The 17,164-nt window shown below is 40.3% G+C and overlaps 1 protein-coding gene across 5 annotated transcripts; it reads left to right on the forward strand.

Annotated features, from left to right (window-relative positions):
* The first annotated feature begins 1,675 nt into the window (after nt 1–1,675).
* On the forward strand, nt 1,676–16,878 carry kdm3b (lysine (K)-specific demethylase 3B). Of its 5 annotated transcripts, none has more exons than XM_056769428.1 (26): nt 1,677–2,101; nt 3,847–4,017; nt 4,190–4,303; nt 4,417–4,522; nt 4,612–4,736; nt 4,843–4,911; nt 5,042–5,215; nt 5,351–5,749; nt 5,837–7,016; nt 7,190–7,397; nt 7,480–7,694; nt 8,264–8,416; nt 8,536–8,640; nt 8,749–8,876; nt 8,970–9,234; nt 9,350–9,594; nt 9,683–9,955; nt 10,035–10,206; nt 10,289–10,379; nt 10,462–10,592; nt 10,680–10,799; nt 12,088–12,111; nt 15,198–15,337; nt 15,430–15,606; nt 15,695–15,829; nt 16,013–16,878. In XM_056769428.1, the coding sequence occupies exons 1-26, from the start codon at nt 1,943–1,945 to the stop codon at nt 16,091–16,093; spliced, it is 5,160 nt and encodes a 1,719-aa protein (XP_056625406.1). In that variant the 5' UTR covers nt 1,677–1,942; the 3' UTR covers nt 16,094–16,878. The 5 variants fall into 5 exon arrangements, with proteins under 5 accessions (XP_056625405.1, XP_056625406.1, XP_056625408.1 ...); XM_056769430.1 differs by having other exon boundaries at nt 8,539–8,640; XM_056769429.1 differs by having other exon boundaries at nt 5,354–5,749.
* The last annotated feature ends 286 nt before the right edge of the window (nt 16,879–17,164 follow it).

The following is a 17,164-nucleotide window of genomic DNA, read 5'->3' on the forward strand; positions in this document are numbered from 1 at the left end:
TCACCGTCTCTTTCTCCTTTATCCCTCTGTGATTCATATAACCTACGGCTTTGAAAGCATCTAACAGACAGGAGTGTGCTGTTCTAATGGCTTACGTCATGATTACTGCAGCACAATGACTAGTCTCATAGGACCGCTCTGATTTCCAGTGTATTCATCTAAAACATGCTGCCTTCACTTGAACACTTCAAAATTATGAATGAAAAGAGCTTATGAAGGAGTATAATGTCATGTTTTAAACAGTACAAACAAACACTGATCCATTCAGTCGTTTAAAAGCATGATGAAAATTACAGATGGGTTTGTGAAAAATTACAGATGGGCTGTGTCTGCATTTCAGAACAGATTTGTGGATAAATTACAAAAAGGAAAAATCTTTACTCTAATCAACATGTAAATACATGTAAAAAAACTGATGAAGCGTGCACTTCATGTTAAACTTCCCGTGGGGCATGCATGGACTTAGATAAAGATTTTTTCTGTTTGAATGGCAGCAATATATCACTAGAATCATATAAATCAATGGTTCTCTATTGATCAACTATTGATTGAAACCAACATATTGTGGTTAAGATTTTAATTTAGGCACACCATTGAAACCAATACAATAAAAAAACGTGTCATCCTACAAATCAAACCTGACAGTTACTTTGAAAAGCATCATAAACAGCAAATCTGGAATACTACCGTTGCTGCCATCTAGTGTCCAAATGAGAAATGACATGCTGCTCCCAACACACACGGGTAAATTAGATTATAGTACCAGAGCCTTGAGAAGTGTAAATTTACTTATTGAAAAAGTAGTTTAATGTGTGTACATGCATTGCATAACAGTTTGTTACACCAATATAACACAAGCTGTGACACACTTTATATATATGTGGTTGCTAAATTCCTTAAAATAGCAAACTAATCATTATATACATTTAAAAAGAGAAAAATTAAGAGGTACATGAAATTATGCTTCTGAATGGATTGAGGCAAATCATCAAAATTATTTAGTAAAATACAAATTCAAGTTCAGACTTGACTCAGGACATTCAAGACACAAGACAATACTGGATTAAGACAAAAACAGATTTTTCTGAGCCTTCTTTGACCAGCACTTCCAAAAATGGATTTGTCGATCCAGAATATGGATCGTCAGAATATCTACAGTGTTACACTAAACCAATATAAAGTTATTTCATAACTAAACTTATTTAACCATCATCGTCATCATCCTAATCAGCACTTTTTGTACAGACTTCGAATCCAATTTAAAAATATCAAACAAACAAATGACATAAAGCACATAAATACATAAAAAACTTCAGGCCCTCAACAATTTTGCCTCATTAAGCCGACAGATAAATTGATACATTACATTTCATTAAACAGCCTGAAAGTATTTACTTGTAGTCCGACAAACATTTCACTTGCACTACGCCACCTAGGTCTCTGCAGCAAAATTCTCTTTACATCATTATAGGCTATAGGAGCCATAATGATATTTGATGTTATATAGCCAAATGTTCTACCGTGTTATGTTACAATTTTAAGCACAGCCAAGACAACAGTTAACCTAAAATCTTGCAGTCTTTCTACATCAGCACACAGACCTCCAGGCACGCGCGTTCGCTGTGCGAGGATCATACAGTGTCCAGCAGGGGGCGCCGCTCTGTTTCTCGGCCACTACTGAAGCGCAGTCCCGCAGTAGTACGAGGGGTGCGTTAGATTATTGCTCAGCTAAATGGCGGATGAGGACAAGGAGCTGTAAATCGAACAATAACACCTCACAACTCCGATAAAGCTTCTTAATCGCTTTGCTTCGCCGATGCAAAACCCACAGTCGCAGGGTGCAGTCAGTCATATGTGACCATAGCAACCCGTTAATTTATTGCAGGCACGACCGATCGCGGATTTTCGCCGAGGAAGACGCTCTCTTCATGGTGGTAGTGATATGGGGGACTCGTTAGGTCTGATCGGGAAGCGCCTGCTACTGCTGCTCAATGACGGCGGCTCCGCGGCGACAACGGGCGGTGAGGTGGAGCGGGCGGCCTGGCTCCGCGGCATCGTGCGGGCGGTCAGTTTGATCGGGTTGGCGAGCCCCGGGGTGGAGGTGAGAGCGAAACAACAACAACAGACAGTCAAACAAACCCACACGTAACTATTGGCGCATTTGTGTAAGCACGCGCGAAACTGTTTAATAAAGTAAAACGATAGATTTTGAGTTTATGCTATTTCTGAACTTCACAATATAGATTTTTAATAGATAGTTATGTGTGGATGAATGCTAGTTAGCTAGTATGCTAGCTGCAGAAATGGGCTCGAGCCTCGAACACAGTCAGTGTCTTTGAAGTGCTGTATGTGGGTGTAGTAAAACTTGGGAAACGTAAAATAATATTTAGTTAGACAGCTAATTTATGTTTGGACAAAACTATTGATTTATTTAACTGCATAAAACCCAATGAAAGCGTATTTTAAGTCGTTTAACGGTAATGAGTTCAATGATCGTCAGTTACATATGATGTTATTATTGAATAAACGCTGCAGATGTAGAAAATGGAAACATTACCCGTTGTTTATGGTTATGGCATTGTGAAACATTACGGAATCAGTGCATACAAATGATGTATTACTATTTTCAAAAAATCTTACATAAGAGATCAATAAACCACAGTTTTACTGTAGTAAATGTGTAACTTTGTGGTGGATTGATTTTCTTTTGTGTCACCGTAGTTTGAATACAAGTATCACGCAAAACTACGGTTGCTGTCATGATATTATATATATATATATATATATATATATATATAATACTACAGTTCAACTATGATAACTTTAGTAAAACCATAGATAGTTTTGTAAGATTAGTGAATCACAGACAGTGTTTATGGGGAAAAGTGCATTGGATGTCTCTGTGTCCTTAGCTTTATTAATACCATTCACTGCATGGAAGATCATAGATTTTAAATGACCCTCAAGCGTCAAGGGAAATAACTTCATGGTGCCTATTTTAATCAAGACAGGATTTAATTGCATTGAATTCTCTTGACAGCTTACTTTTTTGTCCATGTAAAAGCGTAACATTGTGCAACAGTTAATTGTCATTAATAAATGTCCTTCTTGATTGACATCTAAACTATTTGACATTTTTGAGCTTTTCACACTTGAAATCATTAACCCCGGATTACTCATCATAACCCCTGGGTAAGCAGAATCCTGGGTAATCTATTTCACGTTTCATGCTGCTTATAATTTACCAGGGGTTAAGAGATAACCCTGGGGATTCCTAACCTGATGTTTCACACTGTACATCACGTATCCCTGGGTTAACATTCTTATTTGCATATTTGCGGTGTCAACAGTCATGATTGGATAAATAGTGTAGCGGCAACCTGACTGAATCAAAACTGTGCGTGGTCCCTTTAAATAACCTAATCTCTTGTTATTCCGCATCCTGGAAAAGATGATGCCTCAAATCCTTTTTGGCCTTTTTAAGCCTCCTAAGACATTAGTTACTCAAATAAATAAAAAACTCAAAGGATTGTTTACACCGGGTGACAATGCACAGCTATTGAAATGAGGAAAGCGATGTTCAGTTTTTGATTACTTGTCTGTTTCTAAGTGAAGGTCGTATCATTCTGCCCCCTCTTCGTTTCACACCGCACAGGTTTGACGCCGCAATGGTTAGGAGCAGGACCCTGGGTAAAATGTGGGGATAACCCGCTTCAAAATGAGTTGTGTGAAAAGTTTGTTTACCGGGGGTTAAAAGTGGGGTTTAAAAATGAAAATAACGCGGGGTTAAGTGCAGTGTGAAAAGGCCTGTAGAGTGTCATTGCCACCCTTCCCTCTCTATTGCAGGTGTTTCTGGAGTTTGAGGACTGCCCTTGGAGGCGGCGCTCCTGGGTGCAGGTGTACGGGGACGAGGTGCGTGCGGTTCTCATGGAGAGCGACATTGTCTGGGCAAACTGCAGCGACCCTTCCCTCGCGGCTGCTGCTGCGGGAGCGACCAGTAACCAATGGCCTGCCCTGGTGAGTACAGATGCACAGCTGTCGTCACAGATGATGTCATTCTTGTCATTTAGCAACAAAATGTTGTCTAGGATGGATATTAAATGCATCACAATGTACTTTAGTGATTACTCTACGTACAAAGTGGTGGTTGTTTCTGTTAAAGTTTAATATCTTTTGGTTCAATATTTAGATGTTCAAACCTGTGGTTGATCGTGTTGGTTTGGGATCCACGATTCCTGTCGAGTTCTTCGGGACAAGAACTTTGGGGTTTCTGCCCAACGGCAATTCACTGCACACTTTTGAGGTCGGTGCCCATCTTATGATCATCAAACTCTTTACACTGAGTATATCGATACATAAACGCTGTCATCATTTGAGCTGTCTTAATACGAAGTGCGTGTTGTCTTGATTCTCAAGGCTGATAAAGATATTAGGCATGCACTGCTACAGGAGCAGCCATCACTTCAAGCTACCATCAGCAGCTGGCAAAGTGACTCGGAGTTGCAGGAGATCCTGCGGAAAGGTCAGTTATATCCCACTATAAATAAACGACACGAGTAAAGCTACCTGAAGAATTGGGAATTCATTCTGACTTCTTATTTCATTTCATAGGATCATACACCATTCAGGGTCGGAGGGTGCAGGTGTACCAGCCAGAGTTTGATGAGCCCTGGGCCTTTGGACTTGTCTCTCAGCATGATCCTGTTTCACATATTATGGAGATTACCATGGACCAGGTCTGCATGAAAGCCACATTCACTACTGTTTATATGTGCAAAAAATTTTATTTACGAAAGATGGAATTCTACATGATTATGTGGATGGATGTTTTTTTCTTAACAGGGTGAGGAGACACAGGTGGTCGATCCTCGGGTTATTCATGTAATGCTTGCTGTGGAACAGTTAGATGAGGTATGCCAAGCTTCCACAATTCATAGCTTTTAGAAAATTTTCATTATGACGTTAGAAAAGAACATTTGTGTTCTGCCTTAGATTATCTAATTTTTAACATCACTGTTTTTTTTTTTTAAATTTCTTATAGAGCCAAGATCGTCGCAGGAAGGAGGGTGATGGTGGGAAAGGTGAGGGCAGTCGACGTCGCCGAACAGAATCCGAAGGCGATGAAGATGTCACTCTCAAGCGTTTCAAGGGAGCTGGGGAAGGTGCCTCTGACAGCCAGAATGGGAATGGCTCCAGCAAGGATGCTGAGGCTATGGTAACAAGCGTAGAGACTGTGGGAGTGGGAGTAGTGGAGGGAAAAGACGCTGGGGTTGGAGTAGGTGGGAGGGTGACCAGCACCTGTAGTCCAGTGGCAAGCCAAGGTTCCTCTAACGACAGCACTTCCTCTCAGCAGGACCACATAAGGACTGCAGGTCCCGTCAAGGAGAACGGCAGCATCCCAAACCAAGAACGGACAGTATCTGCAGTATCGTCTGTGCTACCTTCATCCACTCCAACACCACCTCCTTTGAAACCAGCCCCTTCGCCTTTTTCTAACACTTTTCCTTCTTTGGGCCAAATGCCCAGTTTGGTGCCCGGGGCTCCCGCCCCAAAAACATCCCCTTCACTCCCAGCACCTGAGAGGGAGGACAGTGTTCTTTTAGGGTATCCTAAAACAGCTGCTCTGGTGTCTCCAGGTCCTGTGACCATCTCTTCACCTTCCCAGGACAATGCTTCGAGTGTGGCTCTTTCAGCTCCTGTAGATGCAAACCAGAAGTCCATGTGGGGATCAACACCAGAGGCGAGTCAGGTATGATGTCAGTAATGATGTTGTCGTTCACACATTTCTTTCAAAAGTAAAGCCATCTGCTGATTTGGTTTCATTATTTTTTTTTAGACGCCCAAGTCCGCCTCACTAGCTTCTACAGGATTTGAGATCCCTGCACAGACAAATGGCTCTTCCCAGGAGGACAAGCCTTTTGGGTTTTTTGCCGGTGCAAAAGAACCGCAAAGACGCGATTCCGATTCCTCACAGAACCTGTTCTTCCAGTGCATGACTCAGAACCCGAGCATCACTCCGGGCCAGTCCAAAGCCTTCACACCGTTGTCCGAGTGCCTAGCCAAGGAACCGCCCACTCTGTTTAAGGCTAACGCTCCATCTGAGGGCTTCAAAAAAGCAGTTGTGGCATCCGCGTCAGCTGGACTGTTTGGCTCATCTTCCGCTACTAGCCTGTCACCACTGAAAGAGCCGTCTAAAGTGCCTGATATCAAACCAGCAGGCAATGGAATTCTTGCAAACAAGCCTTTCGGAGCGGTGGGGGAGAAACTCCCAGCCTCTTTCTCAACAGCCATAGGTGGCGGCCAGGCTGTAAGTTCCGCAGAGGTCCTGAAATCCTCTTTGGGCTTAGGATCCAGCGGAACTGGGAACAGTGGGATAAAAAATGTAAATAGTTCTAGTCCTGTCACAGGTTTTGGTTTGCTTGCTGGCAACAAGGGTTCAGAAACTCATGAGAACCTGTTCCTACAGGCCTCAAAAGAAACAAACCCATTTCTGGCTTACGGAGGAGCTGTTTCGCACAGTCCGTTTAACACGTTGTCAACTTCGAAGTCATCACCTACCCCGTCCACATCTGCTGTTCCACCTTCAGGCAGCACTAGTCTACTCGCTCAAAATCCTGTTAATGACGGCAAATCTAATTTATTTACAATGGCAGAACCTCCCAAGGGAATCTTAACCCCCCAGGTAGCACCTTCCTCTCTTAAGACGGGGGCCCAGGATGGGCAACAGACATCCAAACCAAAAGAGGGTTCGGAGGTTAGCGCGGGAAACCATGGCAGCGCTGAAGGTCAAGGTGTGTCTACATCTGACCAGACATCACAGAAGTTTGGCCTGGAGGAACGCGGGCAGTCAACGAAAAGAGACTCTGAGTCCAGTAGCAACAGCGACCTGTCTGACTTGAGTGAGGCAGAGGATAATTCGGCTCAAAGCCAGAAGACTGGGGTTCATTTAGCAGCTGAGGGGAAGAGTAAGACCCAGCCTGCAGCTAAAAGTCGTCCGCGGAGTAAACCTATCAAAGGTAGTGTGCTTGACTTTTGTAAACTCTGTGCACAAACCGATTTGAGTTTTGATGTCAGTAGGGCTTTTAAACAATTAATTGTGTTTAATCGTTGCACAGCCCGTAGTTCATATTAATAGTCTAAATTGGCTTAGGTTCTTTAATCTGTTTTTATTTATGTGTGATGTATTTAGTGGGACAGTCGGTGTTGAAGGATCAGAGTAAGGTCCGGCGTTTGAAGCAGTCTGGCGAGTCCTTCCTGCAGGATGGTTCCTGCATTAACGTGGCGCCTCACCTGCACAAATGTCGCGAGTGCCGGCTTGAGCGTTACAGGAAATCACGTGAACAGGATTCGGATGATGACGATCCAAACGTGGCCTGCCGCTTCTTCCACTTTCGCAGGTTAAAAGTGTTTTTTATACTGAACTTCTAGTTTGACTCTACATTTGTTTATTGACTTTTTCCCATTCTTCCGTCCTAACAGACTGGCTTTTACTAAAAAGGGAGTCTTGCGTGTGGAAGGTTTTCTGAGCCCTCAGCAGAGTGATGGCATGGCAATGGGCCTGTGGCTTCCTTCCACCACAGCAAAGGAGGGACTTGACCTGGACACCTCCAAATACATTTTGGCCAATGTCGGTGACCAGTTTTGCCAGCTGGTTATGTCCGAGAAAGAGGCCATGATGATGGTAGAACCACATCGTAAGTAACTTATGTCTGTACATTTTATTTTTAAAGTTATGCTTTTCGTGACAAAAAATTGGTTTGAACAATTTAGCGTTTTTGTAAATTCCAATGTATTCTAAAAGGGACAATTCACCCAAAATTTTGTCATCATTTTCGCCCCTTCAAATTGTTCCAAATCTGTATAAATTTATTTGTTCTGATAAACACAGAGAAAGATATTTGGAAGAATGCTTGTAACCAAACAGTTATTGGCCATCATTGACTACCATAGTTGAAAAAATGTCATTGGTAGTCAAAGGTGCCCAAGAACTGTTTGCTTTCCTAAATCCTTCAAAATATGTTCAACAGAACAATTTTTTTTATAAAGCAATTCCAATATTTTCGAAAATTCAATACATGGATGAACACAACAGACAATGGTGCAGTATTTGAATAAACAATATACCAAATAATTGTTCTGCTGGAGTCTTGTTTCTCCCCCAATTCTCTTTTGCAAGATCCTGATATTTTCAGGAACACTTCAGTTAATGCTGCTTTGAAGACAAGGATTTCAAATAAAGTCTGTTAATATTCTGATTTTGCAGAAAAAGTTGCATGGAAGCGAGCTGTCAGGGGTGTGAGAGAAATGTGTGATGTATGTGAAACAACACTCTTCAACATCCACTGGGTGTGTCGCAAATGTGGCTTCGGTGTTTGTCTCGACTGTTATCGACTACGCAAGAACAGGCCACCTGAAGGTACATGTCACTAAAATGAGAAATTAAGGGTTATTGTTTTTTGCTAATAGCCATTAATGTTTCTATTAAATTCTGATGTTTGTACTGTATATCGCTGACTTATAGTTCTGCTCTTTCAGTAGACGATGGCCCTGATGAAGATGTGTTTTCATGGCTCAAATGCGCGAAAGGCCAGCCTCACGAACCACAGAACCTCATGCCAACTCAAATTATACCAGGCACAGGTAAGGGCATTTGCTCCTACAAGAGAATACATGGATTTAAAAATAGGAACTGCAAAAACAAGTTCATGAACATCGATGATGTGTTTTTCTCTTATTATAATCCATTAGCCTTGTACAGCATAGGTGACATGGTACATGCAGCCAGAGGAAAATGGGGGATCAAAGCTAACTGTCCCTGTACTAGTCGACATAGCAAGCCTTTGGTGCGGCCGAGTGCCCCAAATGGCCTTTCACAGGCAAGTTGCAAATGATCTCCAAAACATCAAAATATGAATTACTATTTGTATACGCCTGGATGTCATGAGTGTTTTTTCTTATAATTGATACAGTCGGGTGCAGCTCTCGGTACAGGGAATGGAGCCACCTCCACCCTAACCACACCCCGTCCGAACGGGGAATCTGCGACAGGTGTGGTGGTTAAAACGGAATCGATTGAAGAGGGGGTTACTACAGACTCAACATCAAGCACTACTGCCGCAAACAGCAACACAACTATTCCTCTTCCTGCACAGACACTAGGCACAAAAGACAGCAAAGGAAATTGCTCAGCCCTTCACTGGCTGGCTGATCTGGCCACGCAGAAGGAGCCCAAAGGTGAGAACAAGTTTAGAAGAGTTCATCTCTAATTGGTTAAATGAAAACTCTTTTATATACTCTTTCCAAACACAAGGTGCTCCTTTTTATTGAAGTATCTCTTGATTTATGTCAGAGTCTCTGCGCTCCATGATGGGTCGTGACTCGCGCGCTCCGTTCGGTCTGGATGCCTTCAGCACTCTCTCCAAACCCTCTGGATCCACCCCTAAGCTTTTCAATAGTCTGTTGCTGGGCTCCGGCCCTTCCCAACCCAAAACAGAAGGTAGCCTCAGAGATCTGCTTAACTCTGGTCCTGGGAAGCTTCCACAAGGTTCCACAGAGGGTGGAGTCCCATTCCCTTCAGTATTCTCCACAGCAAGTGTATGTGACCGTGCTTTAACTGCATACATCCATTTATAGGTCTGTTTTGTCATTACATTTGGGGAACAAGCAATTTCTGTCCCCTCAGGCTGATAAAATGAAGGGAGGCCTTCCAAACTTCTTGGATCATATCATTGCGTCGGTGGTTGAGACAAAGAAGGCGGAGGGTCGGCGCGCATCGGGGTCTACAGAAAGCGGAGAGTCTGGCAGTGTTCCACGCAGAGAGGGCTTGATGGGTTTGAGCGTTTTAGACTCCCACACATCCCACTCGTGGCTGTGTGACGGACGCCTGCTGTGCCTGCAGGACCCTAGCAACGGTAACAATTGGAAGATCTTCAGAGAGTGCTGGAAACAAGGACAGGTCAGCAGAGAAAGTGTTGCAAACATTCTTAATCAATAGGAAATCTGTCGGATGCTCACATGTTTCTTCTTTTGATTAGCCTGTGCTGGTCTCAGGCATACACAAGAAGCTGAAGAGTAACTTGTGGAAGCCCGAGGCCTTCAGTAAGGAGTTTGGAGACCAGGATGTTGACCTGGTCAACTGTAGGAACTGCGCCATCATATCTGATGTCAAAGTCAGAGAGTTCTGGGATGGCTTCCAGGTTATTTCCAGTAAGTACTGCCAATTGAAAACGCCAGCTTACTATACTACAAAAAAAAGAATTGTTTTATTTTATTTTTCTTTATTTTCTAGAGCGATTACAAGGTGGAGACGGTCAGCCTATGGTACTAAAACTTAAAGATTGGCCTCCTGGAGAAGATTTCAGAGACATGATGCCCACTAGGTAAGTTATTCGGTAAGCTCGATAAGTAGAGTGTCTGAGATTGGTGTGTTTGTTTAGCATTCTTATGTTCCTTTGTCTGCAGGTTCGATGATCTCATGGACAATCTTCCTCTACCAGAGTACACAAAAAGAGATGGACGTCTTAACTTGGCCTCTCGTCTTCCTAACTTCTTTGTTCGTCCAGATCTCGGCCCTAAAATGTATAATGCATATGGTAAGGGATATTTTACTTCCTGCTGGTACTCATCAGTTTTTTATTGAACTTTTCGTTAATCCGTGTCCTTTTCGTCTATCTTTTCAGGGCTGATTTCCACAGAAGATAGGAAGGTTGGCACCACTAACCTGCATCTTGATGTATCCGATGCAGTCAACGTCATGGTTTACGTTGGCATCCCAGAGGGAGATGACAACTATGAAAATGGTAAGTGTTAGGCTTTTGTTTCATTTTACATTAAAGCCTATCAAGCATTTGAAATGCATCAGAGACAGTTTCGTCACGGTCAAAATAAAGCTTTATACTGATGTTATTTTTAAGATTTACGTTTTTGGTCTCCTAAACTTGTCCTATGCGGCTCTTGTGTCCTCACCATTTCATTGTAGTTTTGGAAAAGCTCCATACTGTCCTCATAATGTCTGTGTGCTGTTAAACTTACCTGAATAGTATACTCGGGCTAAATTATATGGATTGTTTGTGTCCAATACTGGTATATGTATGGTTCATTGACGATGGGCCGTTCAGTTATTCTAAAGTTAATGCACACCCCCGTGTTTGTAATTAACTTTTGAATTAATTAACTTTTTGTGTGTGTGCGAGAGCGAGATCGAGAGATCAGGCACACCTGCGTGTTTGCGATAATGTGATGGAAAAGGCAGTGATAATAAATGATTTATTCCTCGTATTATTGCTATCTTCAGCAGAAAAAATATCACCCAAACGTTTGTAAGAGTAGGTCTATCAATACATATTTGTTATCAGTTATAAGCAGCATTAAGATGAAAAATGAACCAGAATGAATCAGTTTTTATTAATCCATTTAGTTTTTCTGTTAAGTTATTTTATTTATTCAATTTCAGTTTATGTATTTCTTGTTTTTGAAATGCTTTGTTTATTGAAACGATACTGCACACGGTTCCATTAACAGTAAAGTTTGCCATTATGCTGTGTGCGGTGATGGCCTGTATGCTATAACCTTTCTGTTGTTTAAACTTGGCGAAGTGACGTTGAACTGTAATGCGGTCAGCAGACCTGGAACACCTTCATAGGTGTGTATTTTACTGAAAGTGAATGCATACCCATAGAACGTTTGTCAACCAATCAGATTGAAGCATTCAACAGCACCGTGGTATAATAAAAAGATAAAGTGCGTAACAAAAGTATTTTGCCCTCGTGTTGTTATTATGAGGATTCTGACATCCGTCTTTCTCTAAAAGCTGCAATAGCACCCAAAGACATTTGAGTAACATTTAACCCAAATGAAAGACATAATAATGCTAAAAGAGGAACGAGGAATAGTCTCATTGCTTTAATAGTTTCTGTTCATGTACAGTTTCTTCACTTGCAAGTAAAATGTAGCTCGTAACTAGCATCCAGTATGTCACCGTGGTAACGGCTCCCTGACCCGTGGGCTGGATGCAGTCGAGGCCTTTAGAATGGCCTGTACTCTTGGGCTCTTCTTACTTTTGATTGTGGCACCATTTCTCATTCACAGAAGCAGACCTCGCTGGATTCAAAGGTCTGTGCATTTTTTTTTATTTGTCTCACCTCTCAGGCATGCACTTTGCACTTTTCTTGTCCTCTTTTGGTCTTTACTCTCATTGCTTTAATCCATCTCTTATAGTTATAACCTACTGTGTTGGGCTTGAAATTAATTGGGTTAAAAGATGTAGGTTGTTTTCAGCTGTGACAATTAACACGCTTGTTTTTTATCATTTATTTCAAAGGTTTAATTTATTCAATGTTGTAGACAATGTTTTTGTAATCCATTTACAATCTCAAATACCATTCACTCATACAAAACATTATTCGGTACAACGCTTGTACACATCTCATTGAAGGCATAGTTCATCCAAAATGAAAATTCCGTCTTTTACTTTTACACCAGTGCCATACTTTAATCATGAAGCAGAATGTGTTAAATCTTTTTAAAATTGACTTTGGCAAATAACCTTTGTTAAATGTATAGAAGTATTTGTTAATATTAATGGGCCAGAGCTTAAAAAAGTAAAGAACTAAAAAAAGATTTATAAATACTAACAAATATATTGCTCATTCATTGTTCGTTAATGTTAGTTAATACCTTTATATGATAAACTAATTTTAAATGGGCTTTTTTTGTGAGACGGTTTAATTTCTATGATGCATTTATTGGAGAATAATCCTGTCAGACGCGGACGCTGTTCTGAACGTCATCACGTGACATTCCCATACAACACGGAGCCATCTGCATAGCGTATTAAATATCTCTTGTCTTATTTAATCTGCAGATTTACAATGTCCTGACTAAAAAAAATGTAAACACACATATGTAAATATTAAGCGGCATGTAATTCATTAATATACATTTTAACCGCCATCCGGTGATGAATGGACTTTTGATGCTTGTCAGGGGCAGGATGCGCAACACTTAGACTTAAGATGCTTTTTTGTAATTGGCTGGGCCCTTTGTGACAGCTGTGGTTATCATTCACCCTCATTGTATTGACATTCTGTTGGATATCATTTTGACTGGATGACTTGAAGTTAATTTTTGTGGGAACAGTCTCCTTGAAACCTCTTGATTATGAATGATGAACTTTTTTAAAAGGTTCATAGAGTGATGTAAGCTAGCTTGTGTTGAAATTTGTTCAGTTAGATGTAAGTTAGCTTGTGGTGAAATTTGTTCAGAAGGGGCAAAACTGACTAGTATTATAGATTCAATCTAGTTTTTCAAGCGTACTATTGGGCTACATTAAAATGTGAAAGAATATTATAAAAAATATTTCCATGCTCCTCATTCTTGGTGATGGACCTTCACATTGTCATTTCTATATTTTAAAGGCATTTTATTGCAATTTGTCACATTTTCTGTTCCAGGAACTTCTTAAAGAGAATAATGTGGTACTGGAGCAGTTTGTTTTGAGTAGTATTTTGGTCTAATTCTAGTTCTGTTTGTAATGTTAAAGCAAAGCCTTAAGGTTTTTCCCTCCTTCTCTAAGCTTTTGCCATCCGTTGTTTAGCTTTAAAATATGCATTGCAAATACTATTTTCGGCTGCTCTAACTTACATGTTAGTATATTGAAGAGAACGACTGAGGACCTAACAATATTATTAACTGCTCCAGTTCAGTGTATCTGAAAGAAATAGTTCACCCAAAAATGAAAATTCTATCATGAATTGCTCCCTCTCTTGTTGTTCCAAACCTGTATACATTTTATTGTTCGGTTGAACACTAGGAAAGATATTTGGACGAAAGATTGTAACCAAACAGTTCTTGGACCCCATTGACTACCATAGTAGGAAAAATATCACTGGGAGTCAAAAGTTACCCAGAGCTGTTCGCTGTCCTACATTCTTCAAAATATCTACTTTGTGTTCAACAGAACAAAAAAAGTATTAAGTCATTTTTTTACAACGGTAGTCAATGGGTTCCAATAACTGTTTGGTTGCAAGCATTCTGTCAATATCTTTCGCTGTATTTATCAGAGCAAAGAAATGTATACATGTTTGGAACAACTTGCAGGTGAGTAAATGATGACAGAAGTTTTATTTTTAGGTGAACTATCTCTTGAAGACAAGGCAGGGCTGTACATTAACCTTTTTTTCACATAGCACTGGTGCTACAGTGGTCTTAGGTTTTGTAGCACAGGCCAAACAGTTGTAGCAGAATTATTAGTCTGTTATCATCTTTATTTTTATATATGAGGGGCATATCATTTTTTGTTTATCCCAAATTCGTTTCTTCCTTTTACATTTACATTTAGTCATTTGGCAGTCGATTTTATCCAAAGCGACTTACAGTGCACTTATTACATTTTTTGTAGTTCTGTATTTTCAATCCATTATTACACAGTAGTAAAAACATTTTGCCATAAAAATACTGTAGTATACTATAGTTTTACTACATTAAACTGCAGTAAAACAAAGTATATTTAAAGAGTTTAGTTCCAAAATGAGAAATTTGTTGAAAAACAAGTGTTATGTTTTTGTGTTTAATGTTGTGTTATTGTGTTATTTTGCCCTAATTTAAAACAAATCAACTGCAGTTTGGGTGATATTAATTGGTAATTGTGTAGCTTCAATCTAACAGTGAAAAACTCGTAAAATAAACGAAGAACTGTTCCGAGGATGAAGTTTACGCGTTCATGTCCATGTATAGTGAGATACAGACAAATCCACGAGTGTCACGCTTTTAACTAAGTGTGCAACTCATTCACTCATAGACACACTGAACAAGCAGAGGACATATTTAAATAGTAGAATTCTGCTATCGTGATTCCCTCCATGTTTTCCCACAGCGTGCAGATCATAGGACTCTAGATTAAACTCGATGCACCCGGAAATCAAATTTTTTTTGAAAAACGAAATAAAACGAAAAGAAATAGTGGTGCGCCATTAGTTAACCTCATACACGAGCAAGCGCAACGATAAACGCACTTCACACAAACAAGCGGATCTGTCTAATGCACCTGTCAAACTGTTTCGCACGTGTGCTACACTATTAAATTTGGCGCAGACCGGTTTTTCTGTAGCAGCCCAGCAAGGAGTAAGGAGTTTGCCGTTGGGTTATGTTTGTATTTGTGCCTGTGTGTGTGTGTTCTGACCTACCTATCATTACTGCAGAGGTGATGCAGACCATAGAAGAAGGTGATGTCGATGATATGACTAAGAGAAGAGTTTATGAAATGAAAGAAAAACCTGGTGCTCTCTGGCACATCTACGCCGCCAAAGATGCTGAAAAAATCCGTGAGCTCCTTCGAAAGGTGAAAAACAAATCCTCCTCAATTGATTCATGAATTACTATTTAGTTAAGAGTTCAGATTTGAATAAAAAAAAAAACTACCCACCAATGTAGGTTGGGGAGGAGCAGGGTCAAGAGAACCCACCAGACCACGACCCGATCCATGACCAGAGCTGGTATCTGGACCAGGCGCTACGTCGCAGGCTGTACGAGGACTATGGGGTCCAGGGTTGGTCCATTGTTCAGTTTTTGGGAGATGCTGTTTTCATTCCAGCTGGAGCACCACATCAGGTTAGGATTGAGGTTATGCAAATCTGAGTTCAATCCAAAATCATAAACTTGACGCAGAAGCACTCATTTACTCAATTTGGTTTTCCAGGTGCACAACCTGTACAGCTGTATTAAGGTTGCGGAGGACTTTGTGTCTCCTGAACACGTGAAGCACTGTTTCAGACTGACGCAAGAGTTCCGCCACCTTTCCACCACTCACACAAACCATGAAGACAAGCTTCAGGTATTACTTGACTTTAGTATGTAGATGTTAAGAAAATAGGTAATCCAAGAATAAAAATTGCTGTTTTTAAATCATTTTTATGTCATTACAAACCTGTATGTTTGGCACTTATTCATTTTATATCAGTTTTTTGTGCGTTGAAAGGAGCACTGTTATTATACCTTTGTTGACCATCCTTTACAGGTGAAGAACATCATCTACCATGCCGTGAAGGATGCTGTGGGAACGCTAAAAGCCCACGAGTCCAAGCTATGCCGCTCTTAAATGCTGAACTGATGATGGAGAGTTTACGTCTTGGTTGGAAAGGCCAGCGAGCTCAAACAAGCTGTTTATAACGGAACGTATATGCGTTTTGCTAGGATGAAGATGCTGCTTCATCAGTGTTACGAAATCGTTGTTTAGTTTTTCAATCGTTTTCTCTGTATTTAAAAAGTCTTTTCTTTTCTAAGCCTTTAAAGTTTGTTGGACTGTGCAGAGAGCGGATATTAACTGACATGCATCTTTTAAAAAGGTTTCTTCATGACTTCTGTGAAAAGTGAGCACTGGGTTTCATAAAGTACATACATTTTTGTGCTGTTCAATGAATGAGAGCTTTTAGTTAGGGGTAAACAGACATCAAATTAAAAGATTCCATCCACCTTTTCTGAGCAAGGTGGACAGGAGCATGGAAGGGAACTAGACCAAAGTTTTGTATTTTTAGTTTTTTCTCACGATGAGAAAATTGTTCTTATTTGCATTTTTGTAATACGCCATTAGTTGCTATTTCTCTGACAACAAGCGTTAGACTGGCTTTGAGGAATGATCATTAAATAATCAACAATTCCAGTTAGGCAGAAATACTGGTCATTCATATGTACCGATATATATATTGATCTTCGCAGTGTGTATTACTTTTTTCCCAAAATAAAGGTTTACAAAAAAGGAATTGGCCCTATTATTTAGACACAATTTCTCAGAAAGCTGTTTGTTTAATGCTTATTTGATATCGTTAGCCATTTTGTGGATTTATGGATGATGACACTGCAATAAACTAAAGCTTTCGAAATATAGACCACATTGTTTATATGAATTTCTACCATGTTAATGTGACTTTTGAAATAATTTGATATCTCAAGCAGCAGTATACAAATCTTTGTATCTCCTTACACTTTGAGAACAATATCTATATATATTATTATTAAACAATATTATTATTTACGTATCTTTTTCTTTCATCTTCCTTTTTCAAAAGTCAGCAAGAAAAGCAACAACACATGCTTTGACACAGGAAGTCAAGTACAATTTTAAGTTTATAATAAAATTAACTTTATTACTTGCTACTTATTTATTAAAATG

The sequence above is a fragment of the Triplophysa dalaica genome, chromosome 16 (genome assembly GCF_015846415.1).
Source record: "Triplophysa dalaica isolate WHDGS20190420 chromosome 16, ASM1584641v1, whole genome shotgun sequence".
NCBI lineage: Eukaryota > Metazoa > Chordata > Actinopteri > Cypriniformes > Nemacheilidae > Triplophysa > Triplophysa dalaica.